The 22,507-nt window shown below is 41.0% G+C and overlaps 1 protein-coding gene across 6 annotated transcripts in view; it reads right to left on the reverse strand.

Moving 5' to 3' along the window:
• The window catches only part of LOC125330262 (BEN domain-containing protein 5), an 888,500-nt gene that overhangs the window by 407,649 nt on the left and 458,344 nt on the right, over positions 1-22,507 (reverse strand). For 4 of the 6 annotated variants that reach the window (XM_048313225.1, XM_048313224.1, XM_048313227.1 and 1 more), the window contains exon 6: positions 12,275-12,314. In XM_048313225.1, the coding sequence (XP_048169182.1) occupies positions 12,275-12,314 (40 nt within the window). The remainder of the gene's footprint in view (positions 1-12,274; positions 12,315-22,507) is intronic. The other 2 variants (XM_048313226.1, XM_048313223.1) reach the window with 1 other exon arrangement.

A 22,507-nucleotide genomic window follows, 5' to 3' on the forward strand; every position in this document is an offset into this window, starting at 1 on the left:
AATAGATTGTATCCTAATTAATAATTAACATTTAAAGCAGATATACAAAATGGCTCATAGCCAAGTGGGAAATAAACCCCTTTTCTTCAAGCTACGATTAATTTCTTCTAGAGACGAAATGATAAGAAGTACAAGAAAATATTTAGAAACATTTATCTGCACATTGAAATAGAGGTATTATGACCTGAAAAATGTATGGAAAGTTTCCTGACATCTGGTCCTCCTCGATAATATTCTTCCATGGCACTCAAACAAAATGCTGAATATCAAAGACACCACAAAGCTCTGCCTCCTATACCATAAAGTCTGCTTTTCCTTACTCTCCTTTTTCCTCTCCTTTTTCTAAAAATTAAATAAAATATATTAAATTAAGCCAGTGGAGGAAAAAATCCCAGGATTCAGAGGAGAAATGCGTACATTTCTGCTTACTCTCAGCAAAGTCTGAAGAAAAGTGAGATTGGACACTGACCAGTGCTACAGACCCTCTTATAGCAAAGACTGCAGGGCCACTTTGCTGCCACTTTTAAGCTCCAGGCTGCTCTTCTGTGAATATAGAAAGGAATATTCCGCGTCATTTGAAGACAAGCCTGAAAACATGCATTACAGATCTTTTTTATAATAAATAAAGCATTCTTCCCCCCAGAACTCCAGCAATGCAATTCAGTACTATTAAACTCAGTGCTTACATTTGCATTTACTCAATCCCTTCCTATCCAGAGAGTATTTCCTCTTCCCTCCAAACATGGCTGCTTTAATCCCAAGGCCCAGAATACAAATATGTCTCAGCACTGACAGCAGGAGCAGAGGTCAAGGAGCCAAAGCAAGACCTGTTAAGTCTCATGGCTGCTGTCACTCCCTCTGACTCAGGTCTCCACAGATGATATTTCCCTCTAGCCTGCATATTTTGGGAACAACAGGCAGAGATGGGATGGTACCATGTGCTCCACATGGCTCTTGACATATATGGGGCCCTGAGGGACCTGATCTAGGGAAGGGGTGGCCTCCCTGCACACGATGATTTTTACTGTCCCTCCCAGTGCAAGCCATTCGATGATTCTGTGATGCATTTCATGTGGAAAAAACATGAAGGATTCAAGTTCCCGAGGGAGACTGCACCCAGCAAAGGATTCAGCTGCTGATGGATCCACTGTAATAACCCATATAATTATAAATTGTTATCTTGAGCCAAAGCCTACAGGTCAAACTAGCCAAGAGGCTTCAAATGGAAGCTCACATCATCTTTGAGTAAGTGAATATTAAAAGAAAGGAAACAGACTTTATTTTTAAGGCTGTGCTAGGCAAACATCTCTTGCAGAATGTGAATAATAAATATGCTGCATGCCATAGTAATGTCCGTGGGGGGAGGTAAGGAACTGCTATAAAACACAGTATTCTAACTACTACAGATGTTGCTGCTAGAATTTACAGCTTTCCCTACGTGCTTATCTCTCCTCACCAGTTTCTATACATTGAATCACATTCAAACATGGGCCATTTTAAGCCATCTTTTTATTATTTTAACCTTTTTTTTTTTTGAGCTACAATTAATTTCTTCTGTGCTATTCTGTAATGTTAAATAGATTCAAGACCTGTATTTACTAACCACATGCAATCCTATTTTGGCACATGTAAATTACATGCAAATACATTCTAAATTAGTTTGTTTATCACTCCAGAATTCTAATCCAAAGGTTTTGTTTTTTAAATTTAGTTTTTATTCTGACATGTTTACAAATGAGTTTGACTCTGGAAAATAACTTAATAAACTCAGGGTTAGCTATGCAATTAGAGGAGGCATCTGGGAACCATAAAACCTGGAAAACAATATTTACATCTTTTGTACATCCCAGATTCCACTTTTTTTTTCCCTCCCTTAAATTAATCATTTCAAAATATTGCTGTTATTTTCGTATGAGGACAAACAGCAAGAACTCATTTTTATAACCAATGACCCCTCTCTCCAACATGCAATTCATAGGGTAGCACTGGATAAAATGCATGAAGTAGAAGATTTCATTATAAAAAAAGAGAAAATGAAAAATAACTGAATTAACATTGATCATGACTTTTCAACAGCATTTCTTATTATTACAGCCAGGCAAAGTCTCCTGTGGGCAGTAAAGCTTTCCCATGTATTATTAGCCCTCTACAGAAAGCTATGAAAAGACACAAATCTGTTTTGTCAAAGGACAGAAGAGCATTTAGTTATAACAGAAAGTATGGTCATAATCCATTGTGGGGTTAAAGGTGAAGAAAACAGAACTATAACACAAAGCCTTGAGAGAGTAATACCCCTGCAGTTAATTCCTGAGCGCCGCGGCAGAGCCGCCCGGGCTGCGGGGAGAGCTCGCTCCCAGCACAGCCTGACACCTGCACGGTTTGTATTTATCAGCAGCAGCACTGCTACATGGCAGCTGTGCTCGTGCTGGGTGCAAACACCACGGCTCCTGCTTCCAGAGGCATTTGTTGGGATGCCACAAGTGGCCACGCAGCCGGTGTGAAAATCAGCGCCGTGGCAGAGGTGTCCCCCGGAGGTGGGAACGCCTTGCTTGGCTGTGCTGCTGCTGGTGGTGCAGCCCAGAGCCCAAATGAGACCATTTAGGAAAGTTTTCCAGTATATAGAAAGATATTTGAGTGCTCAGATAATAAAACTCGAGTCCGTCTGCTGGAACGAGGGGGTTCAGTCCAGGATCAGTGTGAAGTCGCTCTCGCTGTCAGGTTTGCCCAACCTTTGACAAGAATTAGGGGTTTGGGCCAAGTCAGCTGCAATTTAAGTGCTCTGGATCAGATCCCAAAGAAAATGTGCAGCAGGTCAAAGTGAAGGTTCCTTTTGCATCCAGCCACAGGCCCTACACCCTCACAGCTCCTGGAAGGAAGGTGGGTTCAGCACAGGGGATGGGCAGCAGCACAGCAGAATTTTGCATTTGATCACTGCGAGGCTCCCCAGAGGATGAGCAGGAAAATCAGGGTCTCCATGGATAATCCTTCCTTCCTTCCTTCCTTCCTTGTGCAACAGGGCAGGTAATATAATAAAGCATCAAGAATAACACAATCTCCTGCTGTCTCCTAGGTATTTTGAAAACACTTATTTCATTTTGATTCCTACGGCCCAGAAATGCAACTGTCCGGTTTATGTTTCCTCCCCCCTTACCCTCTCAGCCTTGTGCCCCTTCCCCTCCTCTGCATGGCTCCTCTGGCAGCACTCTCTGTCCTGGCACCCACAGCATCTTTGCAGTCCAGTGCAGGGTCTTGTGCAGACACCACACCTCCTGCAATGTCAGGAGCAGACCGTGGCGTTAAAACAGTATTTCACCTTCCTTTAACCCGCTCCTTAAGGACACTGCAGTGATACCACTGCCTAACAGTCCTCACGTTATCTCATTTAGCAGCAGCTCAAATGATTCCCTCCAATACTGCACTGAGCTGTGTGATGAAAAAGTCACTTTTCCATCATGGCTCATGCTGCACTTACAGTCTGAATTCACAGAACCAGCACACCTTCCCCATTCAACCTAAATTCATTCTGAATTCATAGAACCAGCACACCTTTCCCATTCAAATCTCTACAAAAAATTCCTTTGTTACAAGCTCAAAATAATAATAAGGGCTCTGGGTTATCCTTTCTTGTGGGTTTCCCTGTGACCTTGGCTGCCTGCTTTAACAGAAATGTTCTGCATACAAAGAAATGAGCCTACTGGCAATCCTTAGAAACAAATGAGCTTAGGAAAAGTCCTTTGTGCAGTTCCAGCTCCCCTCTTCCTCAGCCCCACTTATTGTTGCTGTATAATCGCCACTGTTTTTGCCATTTTCTGTTACATCAGAGATGGAGGAAAGGGGGAGCAGAGACACAGTTCTATGAAAACTATATTTTATTTTTGACATTCTCTTTCCATGTTTCCCATCCACTGCCCTGAGCTTTGTCTACTTAAGTTGCCAACTATTCAGGAGCAGCTTGGTGTCACTGCATCCAGCAGGATGACACCCCTGTGGTCTGGGGTACGTGGATGCTGCTAAAATAGGAGTGAAGCACAGTTGCTGCATGTGCCTGGCTGGATTAAAAAGAAGTCACAAGCTAAGATTCAGGCCCAGGTGCAATTCAGCTGTGCTGGAATGACAGCACTCTAAAGCCAGTGAAAAAAAGGACTTGGGGTTATCTGTCTGTGGCACAGCACCCAAGTAACGGGGCTTGGAGGCATCTGGCCCCACACTGGTGAGTCTGCAGTGCAGCTCTGCTGTTCAGGGCTCTGCTGGCTCATGCATTTCTGCACTGTGTTCTATTTTGTAGTGTCAATATAATCCTCTGCAGCTTTCTAGATATTTAATACACTGATTTCCACTTAGTCTTGTTCAGGTCACTCAGCAAGAAGAAATGTGCCTAAGTGAAGAGTGACAGGTGACCTTGAAAATTAAAATTTCATTAAAAAGGAAGAATGCTTTCCATCTTTTCTGAAAACATCTGATACTGAAGAAATAAGGGGTTTATGAGAAAAAAAAGTTACTGTTTTAAGTTTTCCCTGAGCTTACACAAAAAGAGGAGAACAATACACCTGTGCACAGACTTGCTCATTTTTAGTCCCTCTAAATGAGCGAGATGCTCATTCTGCACATTGTGAAGTAAAACAGAAAGCATTGTGTGCAAACATTTACAGCATAAAAAGCCTTGTCACTTGGGATACTTGCTGCTTCTGAAAATCCTGATCAAAGATAAGAACCAAGACAACTCACTGTAATCAATTATGCACAGATAGTCCTCAGCCTATGTGCAATTCATAAAAATAATACTAAAAACATAACTTGGATTTACATGCAGAAATGAAATATGGACATGGTCAGAACACTAATCTTCTGATTGCTGTCTTAAATTGGCAATCCTGGCACTTTGAGTGACGCTCTGGCTAGATACTGTTGCCTTGAAGAAGCTTCCAGCAGCCCTTCAGCAGCTCCTGCTTACACAGGAGGAGCTGCAGAGCCACAGCCCAGGAGGGGAGGTGACAGGAGGCAGCACCTAGGGAGTCAGTGCTGCAACAACTTGGACACGGGTTTTATGTCTGTGTAGGCAGAGATAATTAACCCACACACCCATCCCCAAAGCCCTCATGACGCACAGAAAGCCATTATTTGACAATCTGACCAAATTTAGCAGAACAAGACCCAGCTATATGCCATGCATAGCAGAGGGTCCCCTATATCTGCACCCCCTTTCCATGGACTGACCAGAGGCAGTGGTCACCCTCCCACATTAGCCACTAAATCGAAAAGGGAAGTTGAAGATGTATCCAGGTGTCAGACAGATATGAACATGCTACAGTTGTCATCCTCACAAATACCGAATTCACACTTCGAGATCTTTTCTATGTCTTTTCCACTCACCCTTATAACAGTAAAAGTCAAGGAATTCACATTGCAATATCAATCCTCTCATCAACTTTACACCCCTCAAAACCTGTAAAATGTTTAGATTTCCACATGGGGATTTGTTCTTGTTTGGCTGTAGCTGACATCCTTTCGTCACAGCTCTTACACATTTCTGCCCAGGTGAGCCCCAAAGAGTACCCGGTGACTTAATGAGCAGATCAATTACTGTTCATAAGAAAAGATACTGTCTCTTTAAAGGTTATTTGAAGGTTGATTGCTATCTTATTGCTTATATCCTGCAAATCTATTCAGCCTTATGAATGAATTTGACCTTTTTATACTTACTGGGGGAAAAAAACAGAACAGAAGTTAATTTAGAGCTCTATAATACAACACTTTTTCCCAGAGAAATGAAAGGGCATTCAAATCGATACCTGCACAATAACACTCTGATGAATGTTTGCACCCAATTTTCTCATTTTGCTAACTTGAGATTGGGCATTTTGAATAGTTCTCAAAGAACATATTCTTTATGTGCTGTGAAGTATGTGGTATTGTGTCCAAACAATGCTAGAGGATAATCATTATAGGAGTGTCACTGGGCCTGAAAAGGTCAGTTAGTTAGAAATGTCAGCTTTCAATGCAACTGTGCTGGACCTTCCCATGTAAGGATCCAATTAAAGGGACATGCCAAGGTGCATGGAAACACCATGGTGACCCAGAATAAAAATAAGGGATTGTGGAAAAGCTTGATATTTTTCTTCAAAAGTAATGGATTAGCCTTTAGAATATCTTCTCTGCAGTCTTATTTTGACTTTGCAAATATCACTTCTTCTACATGTATCCAAAAAAAGGTCACTTTTTTAAATGCAAAGGTGGGGATGAAACAGACTTACTAAGAGTAAACGTTCTACAACCAAATGGGGATAAAGTTCTGGTTTCATTATTGAATCAAAAAAAGTGTCATTTCAGTAGAACTCAAAACTGGGATATTTGAGATGGATGTGGGTGATGTTTGGGGACACAGGTGGGGGATAGGTCAGGGGACAGGCAGAAGGATCAGGGAGAACTTATTCTCTTGGGACATGGTGTGAGGGAAGGGAAAAGACAGTGGGAACAGCAGCACCATTCAGTGAGTAGCAGGCTTCTCTGCAATTATTATTCTGGCAAATGGAGAAGTATAACTGAGAATTAGGAAGGTACTGATCTGCATGAATGAGTAATTACAAGCAACAATATTATTTCTCCTTATCACAGCAAATGGAAATTCTTACAGCTCTTCAGATACTGTAAAGATGAGAAATTGGATATAGTAAAATTTCCTAATTAGCCTCAGGACAGCTGAAGCCAACCTAATGGCACAAAAAAAGGAGAAGGAGTCCGCGTCTTCTCTCTGCTCTCTGTTAGTACAATCATCTTGCTAAAGTTTCATCAAGTCTGGAACAAACTTATTCCTGTAGCTTTATGGTTCAGCTAAGACAGATAGCATGGGGATTTCACTTTGAGCTGAGATTTTAGCATTTACATTTTATTTTTATGGTAGGGAAATTCTGTACTCTGCGTTCATCCAAACCATTTGGGGTCTATTGCCTTGCTGAGCAACAAGGTTCTGACTCCCCCAGTTATCTCATATTATTGTGGGAAAATGGGTGATTAATACCCAGTGTCTCAGCGATATGGGAAATAATACACTGAGCATGAAAAGACTCAATTATTACTGGAATTCTAAGTAATTTCTTTTCTCCACCACCTTTGCAAGTAAAACAGCATGTGAAGCCTCACTAACAAACATGAGCAGTGGTTATGTTAGGTTGTTTAAAATCTTCAATGCCATCCTCTGACACAGACCAAAATCAATGTGCTATTAATTAATAAGGACTTGCAAAAAAAATGTCCCTGAGTTTTAGCAGCAAACAACTTTCTGTCACATTTTATTACTTGGTATCATTTTTACTAATACCTGTCTCATAGCTTCATGACTTTGAGTTCATATTATTTTCATGCTTCAATTAGAAAGAAGTTGATAGCCAGACTATCCAGGAAGGTAATGGAAAAGTCTTGTAGCAGGGCTTAGTGGTGGAATTTATAGTTAAATGAAACTTTGAAATATACTATAAAACTTCTCCTTCCTTTACGTACTTTTACTTGAGGTCTCATAAGCAGTAATATGTAGAAATGCAAAACTTAATCAGCTAAAAAATATAGCAAATCCCACATATCACTTTATGCAATGCCAGGAGAGCAGAAATATATTTTCCTAACCAGAGGAAATTAACTAGGCAACAGTCCTATATCTATAATTTAAACCAGTAAAATATGTATGGCAGAAGCTAAAGCCACCTTAAAAGAATTCAGGGTAGCAGTATATCACAAATTAATGAAATGGAGACATTTTTAGAGCATGCAGCACTGATGATATTAAAGGGGGGAGAATATTTCACCACATAGATCAGACTGATAAATACTTTTAAAATCAAGCTTTTTTTTCCTGTTTAAAAGTGTAAGAGCTTGAATATTAGGAGGAAGCACGCATAAGTCATTAACATTTCTGATCAAATCTCAATGGAGATTAGGATTATTTTACTCTGTCCCTGCATGTAAACCCCTGATGTGATTTACACATTAGGAAAATCTGAGTACATCAAAAAGCAGGAATTATGGAGTCAGCACTTACTTTTTTCACCTAAAACAGAGCTGAAAGAAACTTTAAAAAATTACTTTATATTCCATACTGTAGCCAAGCTGGACACTACAGAATATTCAACTACCCCAGGTTTGTTAAATGCAATCAATTTACTGCTGCCAAATGTAGTAGGTTTATATACATCTGGGAAACATGCACCTATGGTGCTGATGAATTTCTCCTGACACTGCACTGATTTCAAGAGAATGTTATTTTAAATTGGCAGTAGAGAGACTCGTAGAGAAGGATAAAGCCCTGAGGATGGCTGAATCAAAGAGAATTTCAAAAGAATTTTCTTGATGGTTCTTGGATAATATCACATGTTAGCTATTTTCAAAGCCAATAGTTTCCAACACACTTCCATTTATGGTATCAATAATTAAAAAATACTTCAGTGGGAGAGGAACTTACCTTACTGAGAAGAGAAATTGGAAAGCTGTATTATTATCATAAAGACAGGAGATGCAAAAAGCTGTGTCTCCATGGAAAAGCTATGGAAACAGGGGTATCTTATTTGCAGCTATTGAGTGGTTACCACAAAATGTGATGTGACTGCATGTGCATGCTCAAAGTGCTACTAGAACATGATCACACAGAAATGAAGGGCAGATCCTCATCTCCTTTGTGCAACAAGGCCAAATTAAACTACCTCAAGCTTTGGTCCTAAACCTCAAAGACAACTAGAATAGCATTAAGGAAATGTTTTGGATCCAATTCAGAGGTAAATCTGGGTTTAAAGAAAATTTAAATTACCAAAACTTAAATCTCATTATGTCCCACTCCCTGCCAGCATGTCTCTGCCAGCTCCTAATGAATTTTTAACATCCTTCCCCCACCCCACTGCGCACATCAGCTCTGTCTCGGGCACCCTGAACTGTACAGCTGCACTCTAATTGTACCTCACATGTCAAGGGGCAAGAAGAAAGGAGTGTGGCGAGAGCATTGATAAATTTAACTTAACATTCCTCCAGCTACTCAGCAGCAAGGCAGAGCGGTGAACTCCCCTCCACATTTTACAGGGGTGTCAGTTACTTAAAAGGAATATGTCTGAGCGCGAGGGAGCCTGGCTTGCTCCCAGCTTATGCATCATTTGTGTCCAGCTGCTTATAGAGATCCACAGCAAAGCAGAGACTTCCTCCAGTTGGAAGCGTGTGGAGCTTTCCATAGCTGCTTTATTAGGGTGCTGGAAGAGGTGAGCACTGCATGTTGCTCACAAACCGTGTAGTTGGAGCTGCAGCTCCAACCATCTGTATTTCTTCCTGTTTCTTTTATTTTTCTCATTTTTGCCCAGACTTGTCTCAGTCCAGGGTATAGATTAATGGTCTATACCTGCTCAGTTTAACATGCAGATGTGCTTCTAAGCCCCAGAACCTGTTCAGCCAGGTTTCAGGAAGCCAAGAACACTTTGCTTGGGGGTTGGAAGTCATGTGGAGCAGGGCAAGGGGCAGCGCTGGGTCACCCTCGGTGTGGGTTCAGCATAGCACAGGCGGGGGGTGGTTCAAGGAGCAAGAAACAGGCACAAATTCTGACCCTTCGGTGATTCCTGAGGAATCCTGCAACAGCCATGGCCATGGGAAGCAGTGTGATAACAGTTATTAATGTGATAACATTAATTTTCTGTGATCCCACAAACTCTCTTCAAGTGTTTTGGCACCTGAGTCTCAGCAACACTTAATTTACATTAATGGCATTATTTTACCTTGCAATTAATCTCATTAATTGGCTGATCAGTTTTTGGAAATTGTTTTAGGGGCACATGGAGAACAGCTGTTGCGCTACCTGCAAGGGATCACCATCAATTCTTGACTAAAGGTAGAAAAACTAGTTCAAGAGCTTCACACACACACAAGAGAGAGAGAGGATATTCATCTTGACAGAGGTGCAAATCACAGAGGTCACCTTTACTTTTGAAGCCCTTTGTCTATTCTTACAATTAAGCAATAGTGTTTTGGTGGCCGACGCCCCTTGTGGGAGGCAGAGGACTTCCACAACTCTTAACTAAAGCTGTGTGACCTCTGCCAGAAGCAAAGGCTGCCTGCCTGCGGCAAGGTGGAGAACAGAAACAAGTCCCAGAGGATTGGCAGGTGCAACTAAACAGCTCAGCCCCTCATTTGAATCAATAAATTAAGGGTTGACAGTGATTATGGCTGATCTCAGCTATCATAACTGATATCAAGACTTTTGTAAAAGCAGACTGTCAATGTCAGATCTTAGAGCTAGGACTCAAAGAACTAAATATTTTAAAGTAGCAGTCTCCAAAGACAGATAAAAGCCCCAAGGCTATGATTTATTTTATTTTATTTTTGTATTTGTAGGGCTGAAACTAGACCCTTTAATCACAGGCTGACATTTTCCAATCCTACCAGGAATTGAGTGCCTAACTTTTTCAACCCCTTTGAAAAACCTCAGCTTTAGGGTCTTTGGTAAGTTTGACCTGATCCAGCATCAAGCTTCTTTTGAAAATGCCTCTACTGAAAGCAAAACTATAGGCACTTTATTATGTAATCATGAACAAGCATTATTTTTTTTTTCCTATGTGTCCAGTTACTGTAGATTTCTGGTTAAATATCAAAGGGTAAAACTTGCATTTCAGAAAAGGTAAGCATTGTAGAAAGCTTTTCCCCCTTTTAGTGCAGTGTGCCTACATACACAGTTATTGAAGATGCTTCCAACTAATTGCTGTGTTCATTTAGTAGATTGCTTTATTAAACAGAGATCTGAAGCTACAGCTACGTACTGTGATCACATCTATGCACCAACTCAACCCAATCAACCCTTTCACAGTGAATACTGTATCTGAAATTGTGAGGAAAGTATCATAAGTTTATTTTACAGAAAAGACTCGTTTTAAATCATTCTGGTCCCCAATCCTCTTTTTCTCTTATTGAAAAAGTGTCTGTGGACTTTGGTGCCCTTATCCAAGATCTGAGCGTGTGCTATGATTAAGACCTTCAGAGATCTTTTTTTTTCTTTTTCCTGTAGAAACAGGGAATGCTGAAGATGTGGAAAATGAAAAATGTGCCATGTTTGTCCTTGAAGTTACAGTTAGAATAGTGACAATGGCTGTATCACACTGTATTGTTGCTTTTATCAGCAAGTGCCCTGAGCATACATTAACATAATTGCAAACTGCATGAAAAGTGAACATGCAAAAATGTGATGCAATTGCCAATAGCCTCAAACATCTGTCCCAACAAAGTGTTCCTCCTCCTTATTTTAATTCTTATTATTTTAACAAGGTTAGTGAAGGAGAAAGCATGTCACAGATTATATCTACATTTAGAGTGTCAGAACAATTATTGATGCAAAATTGTTATCCAAGCAAATGTGTGTCACATTTTGTTCACTTCCCATAACACCTGTTCACTCTGCTAACACATTATTACCAGTTAAGGCCAGAATTCATTAGTCCCAGTTAAAGCCCACCTCAAAGCTTAATTCATACACACATCTGAAAAATGAACAAAGTTACCCAAAATATGGCACTGTTTGAGCAGGGCTTCATCTGAAGCTGATGGGCAGCAAACTTCCCTAGCAGCTAATGGAAAGAAAGTGAGCCAGGCAAATAGAAATAAATTAAAGCCAGCCAGCCTTAAGGGCTGAGATCACAGAGGAGCACAACTGAACCAACCTGCATTTCAACCACAGTGCTGAGACCTTCGAAACTCACTCTTGCCAAAGAGCCCCACACTTTCCCAAGAAGAACAAATTTTGGTTTATTTCCTCAACAGGCAAATGACAAAAGTCATCATGAAGCAGATAGTTTAAGGCATTTTAATTCTACCTAAATATTTTCTGACCCACTTTGGGGTTCTCTGCCCTGAGCCTGGATCTCATGTCTCCCACCTCACACATAGTGTCACCATCTCCAGACTCCCCAGACTGCTCCCGTTTGCCACCAAGGAAAGTCAAGCTTGCATTTCTGTGATACTTGAACACACTTTGTGAATTTGAGGGCATCTGCCCTGCAGATATACCACTAACTGTAACCCCAGGAGGCTTAAAGAAATATCAGCACTCCAATTCATAGAGTAAAGGTCTGAAGAGGCAGCTCTGTGAACGGATAAGTGCCCGGGGCTTTGCCAAGCACAATATAGCTGTCACTTGTTATTAGGTGAAAGATTTTCTGGGGAACAGTGGTTTTCATTTTGCATGTCAGAGACCAGGGAAAAAACACATTTAGACAACCATCTCTTTAAGAGAAGAGAAGAGAGTGGCGCGGCAGAGCTCACTTACCAGGGCTGGTTATTGTCAGGAGGTCAAGCCGCCGTTTCTGCTGAAAAACAAATTATAAAAGGAATTGTTAAAAGGGGACTAATTTTAGTGGGTCAGATTAGACCTGCAAAGTAAGTGCTCTGACATTTATAGCAGAATTAATTACAAGTTACATGGCTCACAGTTAACTCTTTTGGAAGGGATCCACATGTACTTTATGAGGAAGAAAAACCCCTTCCTCAATCCTTTTAATGTGTTTTTATTTGGGCTTATAAAGTGTTACTATTTCATTTTTGGAACATATACTTGAAATGGATAGCTGGAAGCACAGATGGACTGATATATTTATAAAAGTGATTTCTGATTCCACAGGGAAGAAGACATGGAACCAGGACAAGCAACTCTAAGTTCTTTATTCATATCAATCACTGACTCAATGCCTGTATGTGATCAAACACAATTATATCGCCTTGGGGTGAACCTTTCAAAGACATGTAAGAGGATCTAGACAAACTCAAGACTGATAAAAGGAAAGCTTCTTTTCATGCTGAGCTCAGTCAGACCATGGATCTCATTGCCACTGGATATCCCTCGCCCCAAAAGCTTGCCAGACTTGATCATCACTGGATATGTGTACAGACAGCAAAATACAGGGAGTTAATATGGCAAATAATCAAGTTTACACAGAGGACTGGTTTCTGGAAAGGCTGCAAACCTTCACAGGGCAAACAAACCGGTACTATGAGAAAGTTAGGAAAATTTTTGGCCAGGAAAAAGCTAGCCCACCAAAGCCTTTGCGATGGTGGGGTACATCTGAGGTTCCCTTTTCCCGTAACACATAGCCAGCGCTGTTGCCTACTCCACGTTCCCGGTCTTAGGTGATCTTTCCACCATTGCCCCTCCACAGCCTGCCACTTAAATCCATGTACTCCTGGACCATTATCATCTTTTTCTGCTTTTCTGTGGGCTGAGAGCTTTCCATCACAAGCAGGGCTTTCCTCACCTCATGGACAGACTGTTACTGCCCCTTCATCGCGGCACTTTCCAACTTACTGTCTTCTCCCTAACTTTGCCCAACATCAGTGTGTCTAGCAGGTATTGAAGATTATACTGTCCAGTTTAATTTCTCTCTCCTAATTTGCTCAATAATGTCTGTGTTACTTTCATTTATTGTCAGCCCTATTGATCTTCTTCTAATCTAATTCTCATCACTGCACTACTGTATTCCCTATGTGACAGCTGAAAGTCCTTGAGGAGGAAACATTGACCTGGTATTCCCTACCCTGAGCACTCTTCCTTGGAAATCATGACTGATGAAACTCCCTTCCAAGCCCATCATTCCTCTGTGGTAAAGCTTCACTGGCTGAAGTGCATGGACACAGTTGGTCATCCACTGAACACACTTGAGCTATGCTGGGCACAACAGTGAATTTGGCCTGCTGGGAAGCCAAGTGGGGTGTCAGGCTGGAAAAAACACATTTTCTGAAACCTTCCTGGCCTTCAGTACCTTACCTCTTATACAACACAAAATATATTTGAGAGAAAATTCCTATCTTTCTTCTTCCAGAGGTACTCCTTGTTCTCTTAACTCTGCTAAGTCATTCTGAGCATGACCTTAGCAGTGTGCTCGAGCACATTTGCTTTAGTTTAAAATACTGAGATCAGTGTGTGCCAAACCTTTTTCCAGGTGTGCCAGGGTAAAAGGGAGCAGAATATCCTGCTGCTGCTTTGTATCACTTGCTGAACTCCTCCTTTCCCAGGGAGCAGCAAAGCAGAGTAAGAAATCCTGTGTGTGAGCACAGGACCCGCCTTCCCCGTGGGAGCTGTGAGACGAAACATCTCCTAATGAGCTAAATTTTTATATAGATCCTGCACCTTAATCCTGATTCATATGTACAAAGCAGTGAAATGCCAGAGCTTAGCCCCCACTGGGCCAAAAGCTTTGCTTACATTTCTCAGCACAACTGGAACTCCAAATGCTGTATATCTAATGAACAGCTAGAGCAGAAAATATATATCTGAAGCCTATACTCCATGAAAGCCTCTCTACTAGGAAAAAAGGTGGAATATAAATATCCTGCATCAAAGAAAGTTGGAAAATGTAAAGATACGGAACAGAGAGAAAGGCATGCAGCCCAACTGGCCCCCAGTTGTCTATTAAATGGGGTAAAAATAAACATTAAATAAAAACCAAAATAGCTTAGCTTGATAAGTCAGGAAAACATAAGCATATAGGACTGGTTAAACAAATGGGAAATAAAATGAAATTATTACAAGTATGTTCAGTTTGTAACTTTTTTCCAGTTTGAATATTGCCTTCAAGCTGACCTTGAAAAAAACAAATTAACTCCAGATCCAGGAAATCTTTGTGTATATGTTGAACTTTAAGCTGAAGTTATTTCTCTGACTTCAAGTGGAGCAGCACTGATCTTTTGCATCTAACACCTAACTACTGCAAGGGATTTGAAATGCCACCAGGTTCTTGGCACTGGCTCCACCCAAGTGCTCCAGGCTGGAGCTCGGTCGTTCCTGCCTGCCTGGTGAGAGAGGGAGGAAAAAATTCTCAGCTCTGACCTTCATTGGACCTTGAAGAGGTTTCTCTGATTTAGCTCGTCAAGGGAAGTTTGTGTACACTCACCCCAGCCCTGGAGAGAAGCAAACAGTAAAGTGCTTTCCAGAATTGTGCATTTAAACATGCAAAAATGCCCTAATTATGGACGCAATCACTTTGTGGAAATTCCAGCCTGCTCTCAGATCTCAGGGCTAGCTCTCTGCCGTTTCCAGGGCTCAGCTGGATGCAAGCAGCCTAGTAACTAGATGGATTAAAAAAAAAACAAACAGACAGACTCACTTACGAGTAGCTATAAAAACAGCAGTATTTGAATTTAAAGAGAGAGACATTACAAATGTCACACCCATTAATAAAATAATTTCATCAGAAGAATCGTGGCTGTGGGGCTTTATATATTTTCTTCTTTCTTCAGTGCTGAAAGATGCAAATTGCAGCTGTGGCCCCCCTCTAGCATGATCACCCTCTCCCTGTTTTGACAGATTTCTTGAAAGACTCAGCTCACAAGATGTCTGGCTTTTTTTGTTCTGCCTTTAGGAATTTTCCACTTCTCAAACACCTGCCCCTGCTGAGATGCTTGGGACCATCCCAATCTTCAGGCAACCTACTGTCCCAAGAATGTCTTACAATCTGAGCACTGAAATGCAATGACTGTTGTCCCTGGTCGGGAAAGTGGTGACAGCTTCCCATGTCTCTATGGCTGGATTTCACCTACGTTGACAAAAAGGCGTTCCATGAGAAACGCTAAAATGATCCCCACAGCATCAGCCATAATTTATAAGAGACAAACAGAAATATTCCCTGCGTCATCACAGTATCGCTGTTGCTGTAATCCTGTCCTGCCCTTAAGGGGCAGCATCCTCTTTTCCACTCTGCTGGCTGTTTGAGATCCCAAGGGCAGGAAGAGGCCACTGGTGATTCATTCTGCTTCCCACCTGGAGCAGTTTCCATCTCTGGCACTGCCCAGAGGCACCGTCCCTACAGTGCACCAGGGCTCGGAGCAAACCTGCAGCAGATCGTGTTCACTTCCACAAAATTAACACAATCTTTAATTAATGCAATAAGCACTGATGAGTAATAAATCATATTAAAATACAAGGAAGGCAATTTTTTAATAAATTAAGCATTGATTCACTCAATAAATATTAATCTAGCAAGCATCAAGAATTCATGACATTTTAGAAAACCGGTTGAGGAACGTTGCTGGTGAGCTGGTTTGCAGTGTGCAGAATGGTCCCTGTTCACCCATAATATACACTTACTTTTAACTAATTCTTTAATTTATCCAGTTAAACAACTTGCCTGAAAGTGAGTCTGGATTATTATTCCATTGCAAGATGCAATTTTCTCGACACAGATTCTAACTCACCCCTCAGATTTTTTCCTGCTTCTTGGTAGCTCCTTTTCTAAGTACCTCCTTTCTCTCCCTTTGTTTTGGAGGTCTTTAAAATATTTGCTGACTGGCGTAATTTAATTTTCACCTCAATTAACTTAGCAAGAGTTGCAAAACTAGGAAAAAAATTGCAGGGGGAGTGTAAATTAACCCATTCATTTAAGTTTAGCTTATCTATGAGATGTTCTTTCACACTTCGCTCTCTGCAGAGTTCCTCCAACCTTTTATATAGATGTGGGATGTGCAGCACTTGCTTTGACTTTTATCTACAGATTAGCAAAAGAGAAGGAAAAAAAGCCAGATGCAAAGATGCCCCACGAGACTGATATGGAGCTGTTTCTGTAGCAACCGATGATTTTCTTCTCATGTAAGAATGAGCCTCGTCATATCTAATTCTGAATGTATCTGGGCCTTACTTGCCAGCCAAAGCTGTGTCAAATATAAAGTCAATATAGTCAGAAAGAGTGATAAAAAAGCAATTATAAAGTCATCTTCCTACTCCTCCTCCAGCCATGATCCAAAAAATATCCTTATCCCTCCGTACTGTCCCAGCACATCATCTCCAAGCCCCCCACATCCAGCAGGGCAGGTAAGTGGGGATGGAGCTGGCAGCAGCCATTCAGGGATCTATTCCACACATGGTGCCGGAAGCTTCTTCAGCTTCCTGGCCTTCCACATCCCAGGAACCAGCAGAGGTTTTTCTAAAACCCAAGGCCACCTATTCCTGCCTTGCCCTGAGTCTCCATATGAAATTCCTAAGCCCAGAGCTGAGACCAGCTTCAGCTCTAGAAAGCTCCTGTTGGATTTGTGCCCTTTCACTGCCTTCACTCTGTGGGCAGTTTTCACTGCAGCTGTGAACCCAAAACCAGGCTGCCACTCACTAACAGCTCCTGCCACAGCCCCCACACAGGAAGCTGGAATTGACTCTCTGGGACCTCACAAGGACTTTGTCTTCCAAAATGTATTTTGGTCTCTGCTATTGATTTCTTCTCCCTCATCTGAGTGTGTTTTGAACATATCTGTCCCTCACCACCTTCAATTTACTGTGCAGAGGGTTTAAGATTGAAATGAAGAGCACGATGGTATTTTTTTTCCTGGAAATTTTGCCACAAGTTGTCACTAATAGTGGCTTTTCTTTTTGACTTCAAAACTTTCTGTTTCTTTTCTGTAAACTGTGTTGACACACGAGTAATTGAAACCATTGCATCTTATCACAAAATAAAGCTGAGGATGTACTGAAGGGTGCATTTCACATTTCTGTGGCCTTTAGTATTGCCACGCTCTGCATTGTCAATGCTTAAGAAATCTGTCCTTTCACATTATGGCATGAAAGAACCAGGGTTCAGAAAAGAATCAGAGAGATCCCAAGTGTGCAACTGGGCACAGTTGGGTGGCACAATGTGGCTGCCCACAGGCATCACCAGGGTTTGCATTGGAGGGACAATGTGCAGGAGGGGGAGGTTAAAGGCTGTATCCCATCCTTCCTTGTTGCCACCTCCTGTTGGACAGTTTAAGAAATATTCAGGGCTGATCGACATCTGGATGAATTTTCTAAGGAAGGCTTAGATGAAGGAAGGTGTTGCAAAAAAAGTAAGAATTTCACATCTCCCTAGTTCCTCAAATGCAAGTTTCACTACTTGTAGCTACCTCCCTTCAGAGAGCAAGAGTTACATCCAAAGAGAAACTCTTGATTTAAATAATGATCCCAAAAAGCTACTAATTTAAATCCTGTAAAAAAGGATAATTTGATGATTTAAAGTTGCCTTTTTTCCCTCCACATTATGCTGAGCAATAATCTTTTCTTTCCATCCTGAAATCACAGGCTTTTGTTCACATAATGAAACAAGATCTCACATTTTGTACTTCCTTTATGATTAGCTGCTAAAGTTTCCTGGTATCATGATAAAATGAACCAGTCAGCTTGTTGACACTTGACTGGGATTTTAGCAAATTGCATCTGCTGTAGCCTACTCTGTGGAATCAATTATTGATAATATAGGTGTGGAAGAACATTTATAAAGTGGTTTGGGATATGTTATCGCTCATGCTAAGAACTATAATGAGCATTTTAAACCATTTTGACAGTGACCTCTGCAGATATTTGATTGCTGCAATACGTGGTAACTCGATTCTGGTTTAGAATCAAAACCAAGTCCGAATAATGAAAGACAGTGCCAAACCTTTAAGCTACTTTACTCATTCTTCCAGTGCACATATTCTCCTACTTAATATCTGACACTTGCCTATTTCTTTCCCCAAACCAACGATGCATGGTACCTTCCTATTTTCCCAAAGCACTGCCAAACAGGTAGCTGAGATCTCTCCTTCTTCCTCTTTGAACTACTTGTCTCAGGAACAGAAGATTCACACATAATGTTCTTGCAGCCCTGTTGTGCTCCAAAGCTATTTAGAATGAACATTAATACAACAAAGGTTAAGGGAAAGGTGGAAAAGCCATTTTTTTAGCAGATGTACAAACACCCTGAAGTATCTATGGCAGAAGTAGAAGGTTGCAGCTCCTTGGTGAGGAGGTTCCTACCAAAAGCTGTAGATCATTGCCCAAGCCAGGGGAGGCTGAGGTCCTTCAGTGACTGCCCAGTGAGGCCACTGACAATGGGCACTCTCAGCTTTATGGGCCCCACAAATTCATGGTCTCATCCATGTATTCTTGAGTGACATCTACTGGTGCTTCATCTATAGGTTGCCTTATTTACATACACGGCACTCATAAAGTAGTACCCAGACTCACAGTGAACCACTAGGAATCCAAAAAAAGGCGCCTCTCTGTTCACTATAAATATTAACAATCTTGACAAAAAGTTGTTAAGGCTATCTCATCTCTGGGAAGAAAGGGAGGAGGATGGAACTGCTTTGGAATTAACTGGTCCTTAACTTTGCCAATAAAAGCTATGACAACAGAAAACCCCTTGTCTGAGGGAAAAGAAGGGATGATATAGCCAATACCTTTGTTCTGCTCTTTTCCAAAAGCTCTGGGCCTGCAAGAAATTAAGGAAGAGTAGAGGCCCATTTCTCCATGGCCTGGCCCCACATCCACATTGAGATCAAACCTGGTTTTAGCTGCACTAAAACAAACGTGGTTTGTGCATGTTTTAACTGTACTTACACAGCAAGGGTTCAGGATCTACTCATTCCACAATTTAACTCAGCACTCTAAGGGGTTTGTTTTGGTGAAACACTGCCATGCAGGTTTTTCACAGTTTCTTGTATTACTATGTAAATTGCAGAGCTGTGGTTATAATCTTGTGCTTGTGACATCAATTACTTAATGCCTATAGAGATTATTGTAATGCCACAAACAACGGATTATGTTTTAAAGTACATAGTAAGCAGCAGGAACTAATAAACCCTTCTCTTTAAAATTTATTTATTTTGAAAAATAGAGTAAACAAGGGCAGGAAAACTGTACAGACCCCACACAGTGCCATTAACAACCAAAATCTATCCTTGACACAGATCCCTTTAGGCACAGCCTTGCCATTCTTTAGTTGTGATTCTTATCTTACATTAAGGCTCACAAAGGAAAGGAGCAGCTTTTATGAAAGCAATTATGAACTTTGAAAGTTCACCATTTGTTGGGGGTCTGGGGAAGAGAAGCAACAGTGTTCAATGAATGTGTAATTAGAAACAAAGCATATCTACCTATACCAGTAATGGGATATTGACTGACCAGCCATTGTTTATGGGCTGGTTTGGATAACAGACAGCACAGATCAACCCCCAACACAGGCAATTTTTAAACTAAACATACAGTTGTAGGAGCCTGTGATTACATCATAAGGGAAACACAAATTCGGGAGCTCATATCCCTGCTCTGGCCCATCTGGACCTTAAGATTGAGCTCTGAACCAGCAGATCATTTCTCCCAAACCTTCTTTTGCTGCCTGTAACTCAATAAATATTTACTCAAATTGGGACTAAAGTTCCAAAATTCATATCTGGCATAAGCAGTTTAGCTACCAGCTAGTACCAGTTTAGTAGCAGCTTTCTATTCTCTCCATGTCAACTAATACTAAGTTTAATAAACTCTCTTCATGCCAGAATAGCCAGCACACTGGTGGGGAGAAGACTGGCTTGGGTTCAAAGGCATTACTGTTTTGGAAAAAAAGGGAATTCTATGAGAAGGAAAAAAAAACCACCTGGGGTTCTGAAGATGTTGGGAAAATTTCTGAAACATGAGAATTTTTCACTGAAAGAGTGACTGACTCCAGCCTCCCAAGCTCTGCTCGGGCTGTCACAGCACCACTACAGCCAAAGACTTTTCTGCAATAGGGACAGGCAGGAGGGAAGGGGGAATAACTCTATGTTTTCACATTTAAATTAGGAGGATTATTGAAAATCCCTCCCCAACCTCCACATATTGTGTAATGTCTCTTGATTACTGTATATAAGTCAAGGCAACATGATAAAAATTGCAGCAAAAAGTCAAATTAGAATCTATTATGGATGGACAAATACATATATTTATATGTCCAACTATTTTGGTCTCATCTAATTTCAAGCTTTTCATCTAATTTCAGTTTGAGTCTGTTTCCTTTCACAATCCATGGCAATGAGTTTGTTTTTCTATTGCTCCAAAAAAAATTTTTTTTCCCGAACCAGACCACAGCTTGTCACGTTCACTTTAACAAATGATTCAGAGCATCCAAATCTTCATTCTCCCAAAACCTGCCTGTTTAATTACAGCCCATGACAGCACTGTCTGGAGAAGTCAAATGGTACAAAAGAGCATGGCCTCTTCTGGAGGTAAAAGGAACAATCTGACTTTCCAAACAGACCCATCGCTTTCTCATTTGTCTCTGAAGTAATGTCGTTGTACTTTCCTATGAAATGTGCTAAAATCATTACTAAATCCCTGCAACTGAGTATCTTGAGCCACAGAACTTGTGGAATAAGGTACATTCAGGCTGCAACTGCCATCAAAATTCCTTAGAACTAACAGGGCGTCTCTGGGACTCCTTACAGCCTCTCCCAGGGTCACTCTGCCTTTGTAAACTATCTAGTGTAATTCATGTTTAATCTATGGGTGGTGTCTCTAGAACTGTAAATAAAAAAGTCAAGTGACGGCTACCAGAACCAAGGCAGCATTTCACTCTACACATCTCAATTGGTACAGTTTTATCTTAGTTCTTAAATTTGGCATTTTAGCCCAAATCCTTCACCCTGGTGCTTTAAAGTGTGAAAACCATTCCAGGGGAATTTTCATTCACAGCAGCTGAAGAGAGTTATATATGTTGTCGATAACATGTTATGTTTTATTAAAGGAGAAAATAAAAGTTTGGTTCATCAAAATCAATGAGCTGAATTAGTTTGCCTGAGAGCAGCCTGGAATGGAGATCTGAGAATCTGAGAAAATGAGGCCATCCAGATATTACAAGTTTGCTCCTCTCCTCACTCCATGTCAGGTTATTCTGACTAATAAAATAGGGGACAACATTTGTCCTGTCCACTGAACAGAGATAAGAGGTCTGAAACCCTCTTTTCATTAGCCTCATTGCTAACTGGTTCAAATTATCTCTCTTTTACAGTTGTTCTATAAGCAATTCACTGGGGACCTGCTACCTGATGTAAATCTAGTGGTGGTTAAAAAACCCAGAGCACGCACTTGTGAAAAAGCTGGTGACTGGCAAACTGGGGACTGCTTTGAGCATGAGGTCCTAGTGGAAGAGAGAAGGGAACCAAACGCTCTGTTAACCAATTTTAACATGAAACTGCCCATTTTTTGCATCACAAATGTGGAGATGCTTCAGGGCTCAGTCCAGCCAAAGGCTGAGTTTCCCCAGTTCCCCCTGGTGAGACAGTCACTGGAGAGAGATCGTGCCCCTCAGAACCAGATCCCCACAGGACAGAAGCTGAGATTTGCTCACATGTAACAAACATTTAACCAAGAATGTGGTAACTTCTTCATGAGATACTGCAAAGCACTTGTCCTTTGGGCTGCACAGAAAATATGTTTCTCCAGGTAATTTGAAATGTGGGTGTTTACCTGTGATTTGTGAGTCACTCTGAGGTTTCCATTTTTTTTTAGAAATAGATAGTTCTGTATTTTAATTGCTACCATTGTCCTTATTTATGTTCTTCATTTTTTAGAAGAAATCTGAGGTTTCCAAGCATCCATTGAGCATTAACCTTACAAATTAATTATCTAGATGTTTACAACAACATTTACACACTGTGTTAGGAAAAGCAATTTGCTTCCCCAAAGAGTACCTATTTTTCAGTTAGCAAAAAAGCTGTGGTATGTCAAGAATAACTCAGGAGGAAGCATCAGTCC

Source organism: Corvus hawaiiensis, chromosome 9 (assembly GCF_020740725.1).
Source record: "Corvus hawaiiensis isolate bCorHaw1 chromosome 9, bCorHaw1.pri.cur, whole genome shotgun sequence".
Taxonomy (NCBI): Eukaryota; Metazoa; Chordata; class Aves; order Passeriformes; family Corvidae; genus Corvus; species Corvus hawaiiensis.